The sequence below is a fragment of the Colias croceus genome, chromosome 9 (genome assembly GCF_905220415.1).
Source record: "Colias croceus chromosome 9, ilColCroc2.1".
Classification (NCBI taxonomy): Eukaryota; Metazoa; Arthropoda; class Insecta; order Lepidoptera; family Pieridae; genus Colias; species Colias croceus.
Window position 1 is genome coordinate 4474572 of NC_059545.1, and position 15910 is coordinate 4490481.

Sequence of the window (15910 nt, forward strand, 5' to 3'; positions counted from 1 at the left end):
AAATTTTGTACTATTTGAATTATTAATAAAGTTCCTTTTAGAAAATATTGGTGTTTTCATACTGTATTATTATGAGTGCAATATCCCTCTCCTTACATATAAGGCATATTATTTACAAACTGCGCTCCGCGGTTTCACCCGCGTAGCTCCGATTCTGTTGTTCTTAGCATGATGATATTATATAGCCTTCCTCGATAAATGGGATATCCCGACACTACCACCAAAATATTTTTTCAAATCGGGCCAGTAGTTCCTGAGATTAACTTCAGCTTTATAATATTTGTATAGATAAGTAAAGGTGTAGACAGAATAAAACACTTCTATATCAATATCACTCTTTATTGGATTTTAAAAAAATATTTATATTATTACACATTCAATGTTTAGAACGTATGAACAGTAACATTATTATGATACGACATCGTCTACTTCCGGTAATTCTGTTTGCATTGGGATGTCCACCCAATATCTACTAAACTAAGAATATGAAAGCGAAAGTCAATTTCCACGTACTTACATTCTTTCCCCCAATATAAGGTAAAGATGTGAGCACATCGTTCAAATACTTAGCCTACATTATATAAAAAAAACTTAGGCCCTAAGTACCCACGTCTATTAAATAACTGAGCACAAAATAGCAGAAACAAACTGGAAAATAAATTTTTAAATCTCTTTATATAAACTCAATGAGGAATAACAATAAAAATGGTAAATTGTAGAAGTACAAGCTGAAGAAATTCGTAATATTATTAAAGATAGACTAACCTTAATACTATTGCAACATTCCTAAAAGTAACCCCGTTGGAGCAGATAAGAATAAAATAATAAGAAATATTTTAAATAGAGCCGCGATGTAGTTACATACATGTTTCATTTCATAGTAGTAGAAACAGTATTTTAAAACGTCATAGCGACAAACGTCTTAACGAACTTCAAAAGGTAGAAACCATACAGATATACACCTCTATTACACTCTAGAACGCCTCTATCTATGTATTGTTTTCTTAATTGCTTTTAATTTGCTGTCACTCAAATCAATGATTGCTCATGGTAAATTACGTTGCCATACTTACGTTGATCTAAATATATACCCACTCATAGTATTACTTAATGTTAAACTGTATTATCTATTGATAACCTCGCCACTGAACATTCTATTTCATTTGATTTTCAAAAACCTAAGTCGTTATGTAAATTCTAAAAAAAGAAATTTATTATGCAATATTGATACCTCTACTTTGCACAATTACTTTTATAATGGATAAAGTTGATTCATTAAATACAATTACAGAATTGGATCAGACTGAATTTTTTACGCAAGTAAGTTGTGATATTCAGGATTTAGAAAAAAACATATGTATTAAAAAGAATGACCTGACTATAATATGTCAAAACATAAGAAGTATTTATCGTAATATAAATGATTTCCTAGTTACAATGTCGCTTCTGAATTTTGACTGCGATGTATTAGTGCTGACGGAATGTAGACTGGACAAAGATAAACCTATACCTCAAATACCTAATTATGTTGCTTTGGAATCAACCAAATATTTTAACCAAAATGATGGTGTTGTAATTTACGCTAAATCTCATCTTAAACCAGAATTAAAAGAAGTTAAACTTCAACATGCCTCTTGCATACAATTAATGATTACTGATTTTACCTTATTGGGAATTTATCGCTCTCCATCGATTCAAAATGCGTCGGCTTTCATTGAGTCCCTAAATGATTACTTAGAAAATATAAATTCATCTAACATAATTATCACCGGAGACATAAATATTAATCTTATCCAGAGTGCTAACGAACAAACATATGACCGGAATAATAAAAATTACTATTTAAATATGCTAGCTACTCATGGCCTAGTTGCTGGCCATAAGCTTCCCACGAGGGAAACCAGCTGCTTAGACCACATCATATTGAAGGTAAACAAAGAAGTGTTTCTTGCTAATATTGCCGTATTAAATACTACCGTAACTGATCATTTATCTGTATTTATGAGTGTCTCAAAAATTATTAAAAATTCAAAAATAAAGAAAAAAAATTGTTGAATATATCGACTACGACGACGCTTATAATAGCCTTCTTAATAAAAATTTAAAATCATTGCTTTTTTGTGATGATCCTAATATAGTAACAGAACGTCTACTAAAGTACCTTTCAGAATCATTAGAAGAAAGTAAAATTTCTAAACATCTTCCGAGGAACCAACGCACTGTAAAGCCTTGGATAACAAAGGGCATTCTTAGATGTATCCGTAACAGAAACAAAATGCAGCTTAAACTTCGATCTGATCCACACAATGAAATTTTGAAACTTACCTTTAGACGATATAGAAATCACTGTAACAATTTAATAAAAAAATTAAAACGTAAATATGATAGACAATTACTTGCAAAATCCGCTAAGAACTCGAAGAAATTATGGAAATCTATTAAAGAAATAACTCACTTTAAGACAAATAAATCGCATTGTAAAGACCTACTTAACTTAGAGCAAACGTCTATCGATTCTCTTAACTCTGTAAATTACTTTTTTGCGAATATTGGTAAAACTCTGGCAGATGAACTTTTGAATAATCCTCCATCCGTCTCTCCCGATAATAACAGTTTTTGCTTGCCTGCTCAGCAAAGCACATCTTTTGTACTTTTAGAAACAGACCCTGGCGAAGTTATAAGTGTAGTTATGTCTCTTAAATCTGACAGTGCCCCTGGCTGGGACAACATACCAACAAAATTTTTGAAATTATGTATAACTGCTATTGCCCCTCATATTAGCCATCTTGCAAACTTGTGTTTCAGGCAGGGCGTTTTTCCACTATTGTTAAAAAAATCAATTGTTACCCCCGTGCACAAGGGTGGGGATAGGGACGATATCAATAATTATCGGCCAATCTCAGTTTTACCTGCTATATCTAAAGTTATTGAGAGACTTTTAAATAATAGATTGTTAAACTACTTTGAAAAAAACTGTATAATCTCGAATTCACAGTACGGATTTAGACATGGGTTATCCACTGAGGATGCAGTTTTGGCTCTCACATCTTCTATCATAGACCAACTTGACCTAGGAAACAAGTGTTTAACTGTCTTTCTGGACCTAAAAAAGGCCTTCGATACCGTCTCTTTTCCCACTCTTGTTCAGAAATTAGAGCGTGTAGGAATTCGGGGAACACCTCTCAAATTGTTAACGGATTATTTATTAAACCGCACCCAAAGAGTTAAAATTGATAATCAAGTGAGTCGGGATATGGACATTACTTTTGGTGTACCCCAGGGTAGTGTCCTTGGCCCGACTCTGTTTCTAATTTATATTAACGATCTTACTAACCTTGCTATTGATGGTGGTAAAATCATTTCGTACGCAGATGACACCGCTATAGTGTTTTCTGGGCGCTCATGGAATATAGTGTACTCTATTGCTCAACTGGGTCTCTCAAAGATTTATAATTGGCTTAAATTGAATTTACTTACATTAAACGTTAAAAAAACGAATTATATTTGTTTCTCAATTAACAATAGAACTCAACCTAATAATAACTTTACTTTAAAACTACATGAATGTAATAATACAAATGATTTGAATTGTAATTGTAATTTAATTGAAAAAGTATCTTTTACTAAATATTTAGGTATAATTTTAGATTATCGCCTCTCTTGGTATTGCCATCTAGACTATATTAATGAAAGAACCCGAAAATTTATATGGATTTTTAAAATGTTAAGACATATTACAACTCCTGAACTCATTAACCAAATTTATAAATCTCTTGTACAATCTGTAATTAGCTATTGCATCCCTATCTGGGGTGGAGCAAATAAAACTAAACTCTTGGACGTGGAACGTGCCCATCGTTGTCTACTTAAAGTGATGCACTTTAAACCGCGAAGGTTTTCAACTTCGGAGCTATATAAAGTCTGCGATGTTCTAACAGTTAGACAGTTGTACATTTTTTCGGTTACTACTAAAATTCGTAAAATATCTCCTTTAGACAAATTAACTGAAAATAAAAGGAGAAAGAAAGACGTTTTTAACACCATATGTACTAAAACAGTTTTTGCTAAACACCAATTTAAAGCTAGGTCCATCTACCTCTATAATCGTCTTAATAATATTTTAGATATACATAGACTTAATCATCGTGATTTTAAAAAAACGGTTATTCAATATTTGAAAACACTCTCCTATGAGGATACTGAGGCGCTTCTACACTACATTTTATAATTTTTAATAGCTCAAACATACCCAAACATAGACACACACACACACACACACGCGCACACACACACACACACACACACACACACACACACACACACTCACACACACACACACACACACACACACACTCACAGACATACATCTGCACACGTTTTATATTTGTAATATTAGTTAAGGAAGAGCGGGTCCTCCTGACACAGGTTTTTGTAAACTTACTAGGAGGACTCATCCATTTTCTGTATATGTAAACTGTGTGTATGAAAATAAATATATTTTTCATTTTTTCATTTTCAGAAACCAAGAAGCTTATATCTAATACACTGGAGATTGCACTATGACCAATAACTTGTAACAAGAAAATATGACCTAGAATGACGTCAGTCATGTTTTTTGTCTCTTTCTGTTGAGTGACCACGCTGGTTTGTAAATTCAGGATTTTTCAAAATAGAAAAAACTAAAAATCATGGTCTATAAATAATAACGACATAGGTATATTTTTAACAGTATTTATATTATAATATTATGGTCATACTTTATAGGTACATACAATTTTAATTGGTATAGAATGATAGTTTTAAATAACTTTTGGCTACAAAGCTTGGATATGAACCGATATATAGCATTAACATCCTTTGTAAATAGGGGAAAGTTGTGATTTGCATCAGATGCTGTTTACCAAATTGTAAGCTACTCAGATCTTCTTTTTAAACGCATTGCTTCGACTGGTCAATTTCAAGCCAAAATCATCAAAGAAAAACTGTTTAGCGGCCTTGCACAAATTTCAGCTAACTTTACAAAGTTTATTTTTCAAAAGGTATTTTTTTTTCTGGGTCGTAATCCTCAGTAACCTTGATGGGCACATATATTTCTTTTTATTTTACTTTTTGGAAAGCTGAAATACGTAAAACAAAAAAATATAAGGTAAGTTAAAAAAGTATAAATTTCAATGTAAAAACGAACAATCTTATAACTACATGTGAGTGCAATACCGATGTCGTGTGTTGTTTCATTACTAGTAACAATCTTTAAAATGGTGTTCTAAATTTTCATCATAATATTGTTATTACAATATATTATTCTCCTCGCTATCCATAAAAACTCGTCATCATGGTTACCTTACTTGTTAAATTTGTTTATTGAAAACTTGTTGAAAAATGATAAAGTATTGGGGAAATAACAAATTTAACATGACTGCTTACTAAAATGATGCTAAATTAGACAATTTTTGCCATTGAAATGTTTCTAAACAGGTAAATGCAGGAGTATTGAGGAATATTGTAAATAACGTAAATATACACTTGCCTGTGAAATTCTATGCCAGAATTTGGTGTCCAAACACTTCTGCAATTTTGCACAATACATTGCATTCTTTATATTCGGAAAATATTCATTAAATAAGCAACAATATTAACTTAAATATGTGAGAGTTGCTACAATTTTATTATGGTGACTACCCATAATCAGGGAGTATCGCTTTGTAATAATTGGTTCAGATACTTATTTTATTTAGCATAAATAATAATTGTCTCATCCAACAATGCTTCTGAATGACGTTTTTGGCAATTTATCAACAAACTCATGTACAAAAACTAACCTCGTATTAACAGTGGCAATACCAAGTTAGGTGTGAAAGTGATAAAAAACATGAACTGGGCAATATTTTTTTGTTACACGTCAATGTTCATACCGAAATCTCCAGTGTACTAGATATAAGCTTCTTGGTAGAAACTGTGGTAGAAATAACATTACAATTTACAAAAGGATAAACAGTTTTCTATTATTATTGTACTTAACATAGGTATGAGTAATGAGACGATACAGAACTGTTATCAGATAAAAAAAGTTTAAGCGATCATAGTCCAAATTTTCAATCGCGACTCTAAAACTGGGTTAAATACACAAAATATAACAAATAAACAAAATCATCTGATCCAACTATAAGCGCGTGCATATAGTACAATGTATTTATGTACTGTATTCTTAAATACTATTATTGGCTCAGACAATTCGTATATTATAAACTTTTTGCCACAAGTGGATATCAGCGAACCGGTTTAGAAATATTATACCAGTTCTCATTTCTCGTTTCGTTAATAATATGTAATATTAATTATGATTACAGAAAATGTCAATAATGCGAACTGGCATACAACTCCCAAAAGGCACCGTTAAAACTTAGAAGGGTATATCGAAAATATTATCTCCCTCTTTAACCCAGTTTAACTCTAAAAACTTACAATAAAAATTCGTAATTTTTAAGCTATTATATATTATTACTCTTTCTATCGATCTCACTCAATCTATTTCAGGTATTTCGAAATAAGAGTGTACAGAACATTTTATATTAATTACAAATATACTTCTTGATCATTCATTTCTCTTACATCTAAATATACAAAATAGGAATCTGCAATAAAACATGGTCTCTTAATCATGCATGCAACACCTTTCTATTACGATAGTATAAGAAGAACTTTAAGATATGTATCAACACTTAAGATTTCCAGCAGAGAAAGATTTAATGTTATCTGGATGGACGGCAAATATCCTTTGAAGTTGTTTTTTCGCTTTTTTGAGATCTGCATTAATGACATTATTATTATGAAAATTTGGTCCAAATTATCATATTTTGTTGTCTACTACTAAGAGATCTGTAAAGGCTAGATTGAAAAATACAAGTTTTACACTACATTGGCTACAATTAAAAATCTGAATGGAATGAATTAAGGATAATATTACACTTACTACTAGAAGCACCAAAAATTCTCCAACATTTAATATTATGTTAGTATTATGAGGTGATATATTAACTACAGAGGTACTGTACATAAGCAACTATCGTTTATTACTACAATACCTTTTACATACGAGCGTCGCACAAGAATACGAATTTTTTAGTAATATCAAATTTAATTTTTAAACGTCTCACCAAAATATTGCAGATTCCACAAACTTATGGAAATATAGTGACTCTTATAACAAAATTAAAAAAAAAATCATTATGCTCAAGGGAAAACAATAATTAAATTATTAAAAAAAAACAAAGTCATAACATAAAATATGTAACTAAAACATGGACGAATGAAGTATGAATATTATGCAATGTTAGGTAAGTTACTTAAGATAAACCACGCCTTATAAATCCACGAATCAAGAGTATCACTGAGATAATGTCAATAATAAATATGTTGTTTTTTTTTTTTATTTTCGTAAGTATTCCTTTATCAACTAAAGAAAACATAATTATAATTAAATGTCATGATAAATATGAAATGAGTAGTTTTATAAGTGTGGTGAAAGGCATTGAGCTAAGTTGGGGCGGTGCCCACACTCTGTGTGCTAACGTCACACCTCACTGGTCTTTGCGTGCTTTCTTTTTGCTCTTCTTGGATACTTTAGCTTCGGTCCAAGTATCTGGAAGAAAGCATGGAAATACTTTTAGTGTTAAAAAAATCTACTATTGTAATCTAAATTTATATAAACGTAAAATTGATGCAACAACCTTATTTTTAATGACACCTCAAAGGACTGATGTGTTGGTTAATCATTATTGTAATTTGCAATTGAATTATTTATATTGTAGTGTAATATTCAGAAATTGCAGTACAGGCAGAAATTTAAAAATGCAATGCAAACTAAATACAAAAACTAGACACAAATAAGTTCACACATTAATTGTGTAGTTAGGCATTAAAAACTAGGTTATATGCCTTTTTTACCTACACAAAGAAAAATATTTTGAAATTTTAATACAAAAGCAATGCTTAATCTTTGTTAATATATTAAACTTGTTTGAAAAAGAAAACTTACCACCAAGTTCATCGAATACAGGGGCAGAAGTTTTTTCTTCTTGTTTATCGGAATCTGAATTCTCTTCAGATTTAGACACGCTCTTGGCAACAGCTGCGGCCTGTAATCAATTGTTGTTATTACATATTACTATCTTTAATACATTTAAAATAAAGTTATGTCAGTTACGCTATTTATAGCTCAAGACAAGCTTAACTGATTTTGCTGAAGTTGAGCTTAGGGAAAACTCAAGTATAACGTAATGCAATTTTTGAAGAATTTTGACCCCACCTCCCTCCCCTTGTAGCATACCTAAACATTTTTTCTCTAACCTAGTAACGCATCGTAACCCCCCTTCCCCCAAATTGCGTTACGTAATGCCCCCTTAGGGAAATTTATCAATTACTTTCTATTTCACACAAAAAAATTCAATTAAGTATTTAATCTCTTGTTACGTATGAAACTTACCTCCTTCTTCTTATTTTGTTTTTCCTTATTTTCCTTCTTCTTGTTGCTCCTCAAATCTTTCACTTCAGTCAATTCCTTTTCAGGTGCCTCTTCTTCTTCAGGAGCCAAACCTTGGTCACGGCGTTCAGCCTGATATGAAACAAATGAAACCATAGATAAAATAAAATAAAAATTGTGTCAGTTTACAAATACTTCAGCATTTTTTACATAGAAACAAAAAAAAAGCTTTTAAAAGATAAAATCATTATAAAGACCAGCTTTAGTGAATGTTTTGTGTCTTCAGTTGAATTCAAGAATTATTTTCAATATGAGTGTGATTCAAAGAGGCGAGTAAAAGCTAAAATATAAAATAAAAATCAAATCTAAATATAAACAGGAATCAATATAAGTAATTATACTTCAATATTTCTAGTTTTGAAGGTTAAACAGACTGGCTTAGAATCCTTAAATAGGATTGAAACTGACAGGTTTCATAATAGGTATTTTAAAAAGATTATCTTGAACCTTTACATTCAATGAAAAAATTAACACTAAATGTACCATAAGATTTATTTATACTTAAAATATTTACTTTCTATTTTTTAAACTTAAGTATTTGTAAATAGATATTTTGTTAAATTAATATGTATCATAAGAGTAAAACAATGCACTAATATTGTCAAGTCGTCTATAACTTTCAGATAAACCATAGATCATACCTCCTTAAGAACTCGTTGCAGCTCTTCCACCTGAGCCTGCAGAGCCCTTGCAGCCTCCTCATCAACTTCTGGACCAACAGCGCTAATTACTTTGAATGTCTCCTCTGGGGCATCATCCTTAGCAACCACTGAAGCTGCTTCTACAACACTCTCTTTTCCCTTCTTCTTATTCTTCTTAACAGGGCTCTCTTTCTCATTGCCCTTCACTTTCTTCTTATCACTTTTCTTTGGCACTTCTTCCCAAAGTCCATCATCAAAATCAGCAGGCTTCTCAACTTCAACTGCCTTGTTTTTCTTGGATTTCTTAGGTTCAGCGGCAACTTCCTTCTTAACAACTTTCTCAACCTTGGGTTTTGGCTTCTCTACTTCCTTTTTCTCCTCTTTCTTCTCCTTAGCAGGAGATTTCTTGGAGCTCTCATTTTTTGATTTACTCTCATCATTAGATGAACGGTTGGGTGATGATTTCTATAAAAATTTAAGGTAGGATTAAATTATTAAATCTAAATGGGCATTTATAAAATTTTGTCTTGCTATTAAACACAGCTACAGATTTAATTATACCGTTATATATTTTAGATCTTTTCCTATTAGAAATGTGCTAAGCTAGCAGTAATTATGATTAAGTATACTTGATTTTATGAGAAATGATTGAAATGAATTTAAAAACATACATTAAAATCGAAATTGTTAAAGGTAAAGAAAATTAATTGAACTAAATGTCTTAATGAGTTAAAAATAAAACTAGCTAACTAGCGCTTCGGTCTTCGACATACTTATGAGCCCTGTGATTGTAAATAGACTAAAAGTGGACCCACCTTCTCCTTTAATTTCTTTTTCTTTTGTGTTGACTTTCTTTCATCTAAGACTAGAGGCAGCTTGTCGAATTGTGGCTGCTCTGCCGTGTGGAAACCGAACATAAATACGAGAGCCGCACATACTAACACTACCGCAACAGCTGCCGCGGGAAAGAAAAACTGTGTGCTAGACACTTGCCTTAACAGCTCCATATTTTTTTAAATATATATTTGCAACAGTCTTTACTTTACAGCCCGCATATAATGTAACGATAAGGTATGATAATGTCGAGTAAATTAATTCCACAGTGATAAAAGCAGACACGGTGACACGATGACGCGGCTGTGACGTGCCAAAAATCGCGATCAAATATTACCATCAAACAAAATTTTATAAATTTTCATTATTTTTTTCACATATTATATAATTAAATTTAATTAATAATACTAAACATTCAGTAAAATTGTAGTAATTAAATATTTATTTTATAATAAGAACTATTATTAGTTTTAGATACATAAAGTAAGTATATTAGACTTGTGATTAGACTACACTTATGAGACTACATATTAAAAGATTTTAATTGCGTAATATTATAAAGAAATGATCTTGCTTTTATATGTAAGGACAAAGTACGTTTATTACCCTTATTTTCATTATTCAATTACTATTTAAAAAATCAAAATAAATATGAACAAATTATATGCGGCGAGAATGTCCTCTGACAGGTCAATTTTTAGGTTAGAATTTAGATTTTTACATGACGTAAACAGTGTGACCAGATTCAGTATTTTAATACTTTTTCAGTATATTTCATCGATTTTTCCGAACATCGGTATATTTTCAGGTATATTGCTGGAAGTCAGTATTTTTGGGTATATTTTGGTTGACGTTATGGCAACACCGTCGTGAGTGATCGTCTTTGCCTCGTCTTTGTAGTACGAGATCCGGCTGCAGGATTAGTGCGTTCATCGGTTTTTTGCTGAAAACCGAATTTTTATGTATATTTATAATTAGGAGAATATATATCGACTAGGTTGCCAGTCAAAATTTGGCCGCAAGCATGTTTAATTAAAATTTTTCTAATCGATTTTTGGGAAAAAAATTCGTTCACTTGTTTTTTGAATAAAATGTAGTCTACATCACGGCAAATGATATAAAGATTCAAAAAAATCACGGTTGCCGTTTTTCACCTGGCCGCAACATCTTGGCAGCCTGGTGCAAACAGGTATGATTTCGATTAATTTTTACGTTCATAACGTACATTTATGAATCATATATCAAATTAAAGCTAATTTTTTTCTATTTATTATCATATATGGTTGCCTAATTAAATCCGGCCGCAAATAAGGGTTGCCGGCTGTTAAAAATTATACACCGACGCATTCGCGTGCGGCAGCGAAACAACGAGAAAAAGAGAGGATCGGCTGTTAATTATATTAAATCAATATTACTTTTTAAATTTGTCATTTTGAAAAGGACGACATATTTTCTTTCACTCAACCTTAAATATTCAACATCTTTAACAGCCGGCAACCCTTATTTGCGGCCGGATTTAATTAGGCAACCGTATATGATAATAAATAGAAAAAAATTAGCTTTAATTTGATATATGATTCATAAATGTACGTTATGAACGTAAAAATGAATCGAAATCATACCTGTTTGCACCAGGCTGCCAAGATGTTGCGGCCAGGTGAAAAGCGGCAACCGTGATTTTTTAGAATCTTTATATCATTTGCCGTGATGTAGACTTCATTTTATTCAAAAAACAAGTGAACGAATTTTTTTCCCAAAAATCGATTAGAAAAATTTTAATTAAACATGCTTGCGGCCAAGTTTTGACTGGCAACCTAGTCGATATATATTCTCCTAATTATAAATATACATAAAAAGAATGCGTCGGTGTACTAATAGGCGTAAATATTTATAATTTTTAACAGCCGGCAACCCTTATTTGCGGCCGGATTTAATTAGGCAACCATATATGATAATAAATAGAAAAAAATTAGCTTTAATTTGATATATGATTCATAAATGTACGTTAAGAACGTAAAAATGAATCGAAATCATACCTGTTTGCACCAGGCTGCCAAGATGTTGCGGCCAGGTGAAAAGCGGCAACCGTGATTTTTTTGAATCTTTATATCATTTGCCGTGATGTAGACTACATTTTATTCAAAAAAACAAGTGAACGAATTTTTTTCCCAAAAATCGATTAGAAAAATTTTAATTAAACATGCTTGCGGCCAAATTTTGACTGGCAACCTAGTCGATATATATTCTCCTAATTATAAATATACATAAAAATTCGGTTTTCAGCAAAAAACCGATGAACGCACTAATCCTGCAGCCGGATCTTAGACTATTGCGACAATGTTTGCGGAATTCCCCGGAATTCGTTATCTATGAGCAAAGATGAGTAAGTTACAGATATGACAAGAAAGACGGCCGTCGCCGCGCCGGCGTTGTAGTATTGTCATACTACCTATACAATTAACAATCAATACATAGTATAAAATATCAGAGTTGCAGAATGTATGTTCGCCTAAAACTTTACAACTGCTGGACCGATTTTAATGCGGTTTGCACCATTAGATAGAGCGTAATTTCCAGATTGCATACATTGAAATCCGTTGTGTTTCATGAATATCAGTTTACCCGGACGAATTCGGGACGGACCGCTAGTTTATCTATAATTTTCAAAACAACGTCTAGTTTTTAAGTTTTCAGTTGGATGAATAGGTAGTAGTTAAACATATAAGATATTTTATTACTAGTATAAAATCGTCTAATACGGTTCAAGTGAAATTATTGTCTCTTCTGCACTCGACTTAATCTTTGAGGACTTTCTTTCGATTTCCCCAAAATAGGAGGTGTTTTTGTCATCATTTAAATAGAACGCGATTTTCCTTGTTTTTATTTACTCAGTTGCATCCGGTGTCGAATGCTGCATGCGAGCGCATATTTTCACAGATAAATTTAATAAAAACGGACCAAAGAAACTTGCAAAGAAACATCTAAGAGAAACAGATTTATAAACAAAAATGTGTCAGCAATTTTAAAAACAAAGCAAGGTGTTAAGGATGAAGGAGGTTGTGTAAATTTTAATCCTTCGAAAAGGATGTTAAAATATAACTCTAACATTTATTGTGAGGATGAATAAATAAAACACAGAAATAAAACGTGTTAAGAAAATCAGTATTTTTATTGGTATATCTGTCCTATGTAAGTCGGTATATTTCAGTATTTTTTTGAGGTGCCTCGGTATTTTTGTAAAATTTAATCTGGTCACACTGGACGTAAAGTTAGAGGTTATGTTTACAAAATTTGTGTGGCCACCTTGCGCGTCTATAGAATCAATATAGCTTCATATTATAATATAGACCTCTTACAATAAAAATGGGAAAACGTAATAAGAAAAGGGATAAGAATACCAAGGATACTACTGAATCAAATTCAGACATAAGTCACAACATTGAAATTGAAGAGGAAGATAAATCTAACATTACTGATGAAAGTTTGTCGAACAAAAGGCCACTAGAAGAAAGTGACGGCGACAGTGATACGGAAACGAAGCCCAAGAAACCTAAAAAGAAAAAGAAACAGCCTGTGCCTTCAGAAGAAACTGAACCTACAAGTAAGAAAAATAAAAAGTCCATTCGTCAAATGAAGAAAGAAAAGTTTATTCAACGCCAAACAGAAGCAGCCGCAGCAGCAAAAGATCAGTTAAAGTCACAATGTCTCAATTACTTATCACAGTGGAAACATGACAAACAAAATTGGAAGTTTATGAAAGCTAGACAAGTTTGGCTTTACAAAAATAAATTTTCAAAACTTCTTATACCTGAAACTTCATGGCCTTTATTGTTAGAATATTTTGAGTCAGCACAAGGCAATATTCGAAAAATGTTATTAGATGACGCCAACAAAATAATTAAACAAATGGATGAATGGACAGAATCACAAGATAAAAACGATAATGACAATGAAAATGAAGAATTAGAAGAGACGGACCAGGCAAAACCGGATGATGTCATATATAATAGGGCCCGAAGTTTAATACAATGCTTACAGGAATAAAACAATGTCTTTTTTTTCTTTGCTCTATTAATCCCAACTAGTAAAACATTTCAACAAGAGTAATATTATTATGGTTATGTATTATAACATATAAATAAAATTATTATTGTTAAGCTTGAACTTTAACTTCTTCAGAAGTAAGCTGTCCAATCCACTTTCTAAGCTTGTCTGTGTCTTGTAAGCCGACCAAACGCTGCTGTACTTTTCCATTCTTTATGGCTACTAGCACTGGGACTGAACTAATATCATAGTCCAGAGCGAGGTCAGTTTGCTCATCAATATCCACTTTAGCCAATACAACTTTACCCTTATTTTCAGATATAATTGACTCAAGGCGTGGAGTTAAAAGTCTGCATGGATTACACCATCTAAAAATAAACAATTTGCCTTTTTATAAAAAAAAATATTAAAACTTTTATGAAGATAATATAACATTTAAAAAAATCATGTTTTCTAGTAGAACAAATAATGGCATAGAGTTATCTACAAATTATCACTGATTAAAAAGTATGTAATAAGATCTTACGTCGCAAAAAAATCGACCACAACTGGCACTTTGCTATTAATAACTTTATCTTTGAAATCCTCCGGGCTTTGAATTTTTACAATTTCCCGATTTACTGGGCTAATCGAAATCTGCCTAATAATTGGAGTAGTTTTATTAAAATAACCACTGCGGGAAATTAATGATTTAGTATGACGGGTAAACATTTTTAATCAAAAAATTATAAATTATTCACAGCTAAATACTCTTGCAGTTATAGCAAATTAATTTTGTTGCTTTATTTTTTTATTCTTTTCTAGAAGTTTATCGGTCTTCAGTCTTCGAAGTCCGAATACGATTTTCTTCTGCCAATAAATTGTCAAACTCAAATTTCAAAATTTCGCAAAATTTTCAAACTTCAATGTCAATATTATGCCAATTTAATTTTCGGCATTGACAAATTTATGGTGTTCTGTGACGATTAACTTGCGATTAACAAAATAGGACAATTATTTTGGATCTCCATTAACCGGGATCTTAAAAAATTGGTCTTGGAATTTTGGGTTGAAAATGACCTTGATCGATAGGTCTCTGTTAGGTCCTTTAAGGTACCACAATTTTTTCGTTAGGTCCCCTTTAGTTTTTTTTTTTAATAATTTTTTAAATTTTGGGTATAAAAAAATACACTTTAGCACCCCATCCATAGAATTTTGGGTCAAAAATGACCTTAATCGATAGGTCTCCGTTAGGTCCTATAAGGTCCTACAATTTCTTTGTTAGGTCCCCTTTAGTTTTTTATAAATATTTTTTTTTAAATTTTGGGTATAAAAAAAGTTGCACTTTAGCACCTCATCCATAGCAAAATTGGCGAATTTTATCAAAATCGTATTCTTTACCGTTAGGTCCGTATAGGTCCACCATTGAAATTGTTAAATTATTTATTTTATTAAAATTATAAAATAATTAAAACCTGCGCATATCGATCTGCGAATCGTCGATGTATCGTTTAGCGACTTCAATCATTAAGTAATGGATGGAGTACGCTGGCAAATGTTCTAACTAAACTTTCTGCTGATTTTGGTGCGGGGAGGGTAACTCACACTATTGAAACACCATCACACATTCACAAAAATAATTTGTGTCACGAAAGTCGTAAAAATTTACGACCTTTTAAGCGACGAGTTTTTAAAATCAACTCTATCCCTAAGTTCATAAAGATTAAATTTTTATTTCATTCCAAGTTGTCTTGTGGGGAGTGCGGTTCAATATCGCGTTCTAAATTCAACTTTATAACTTACGACATAAAGATTAAATTTGTATTTCTTTAAAAAATAGTTTCGTTAGGAATGCAGTTCATTATCGCGTTTT

At 31.6% G+C, this 15910-nt stretch overlaps 3 protein-coding genes across 3 annotated transcripts; 1 reads left to right on the forward strand and 2 right to left on the reverse strand.

The window, feature by feature from the left end:
* Positions 1 to 6378: 6378 nt before the first annotated feature.
* LOC123694194 (neurofilament heavy polypeptide-like) lies at positions 6379 to 10338 on the reverse strand. The gene is made up of 5 exons (XM_045639551.1): positions 9996 to 10338; positions 9181 to 9645; positions 8483 to 8611; positions 8036 to 8135; positions 6379 to 7639 (listed from the first exon to the last, which is right to left on the reverse strand). Exons 1-5 carry the CDS (start codon positions 10185 to 10187, stop codon positions 7578 to 7580), a joined length of 948 nt encoding a protein of 315 aa, XP_045495507.1. The 5' UTR covers positions 10188 to 10338; the 3' UTR covers positions 6379 to 7577.
* Positions 10339 to 13280: 2942 nt separating this feature from the next.
* On the forward strand, positions 13281 to 14060 carry LOC123694196 (uncharacterized protein C7orf50 homolog). The gene has a single exon (XM_045639554.1). It carries the CDS (start codon positions 13378 to 13380, stop codon positions 14056 to 14058), a length of 681 nt encoding a protein of 226 aa, XP_045495510.1. The 5' UTR covers positions 13281 to 13377; the 3' UTR covers positions 14059 to 14060.
* LOC123694197 (thioredoxin, mitochondrial) lies at positions 13641 to 14928 on the reverse strand. Its single transcript, XM_045639555.1, has 2 exons — positions 14585 to 14928; positions 13641 to 14426 (listed from the first exon to the last, which is right to left on the reverse strand). The coding sequence occupies exons 1-2, from the start codon at positions 14767 to 14769 to the stop codon at positions 14168 to 14170; spliced, it is 444 nt and encodes a 147-aa protein (XP_045495511.1). The 5' UTR covers positions 14770 to 14928; the 3' UTR covers positions 13641 to 14167.
* Positions 14929 to 15910: the final 982 nt, after the last annotated feature.

Coding starts and splice junctions, on each gene's coding strand:
- LOC123694194 (XM_045639551.1), bottom strand. CDS start 10,187: ATGGAGCTGTTAAGGCAAGTGTCTAGCACACAGTTTTTCTTTCCCGCG. Junction 9,646..9,995: donor AAAAGAAATTAAAGGAGAAG/GTGGGTCCACTT, acceptor AAATTTTTATAG/AAATCATCACCCAACCGTTC. Junction 7,640..8,035: donor TGTATTCGATGAACTTGGTG/GTAAGTTTTCTT, acceptor GCTTTCTTCCAG/ATACTTGGACCGAAGCTAAA.
- LOC123694196 (XM_045639554.1), top strand. CDS start 13,378: ATGGGAAAACGTAATAAGAAAAGGGATAAGAATACCAAGGATACTACT.
- LOC123694197 (XM_045639555.1), bottom strand. CDS start 14,769: ATGTTTACCCGTCATACTAAATCATTAATTTCCCGCAGTGGTTATTTT. Junction 14,427..14,584: donor GTGGTCGATTTTTTTGCGAC/GTAAGATCTTAT, acceptor GTTTATTTTTAG/ATGGTGTAATCCATGCAGAC.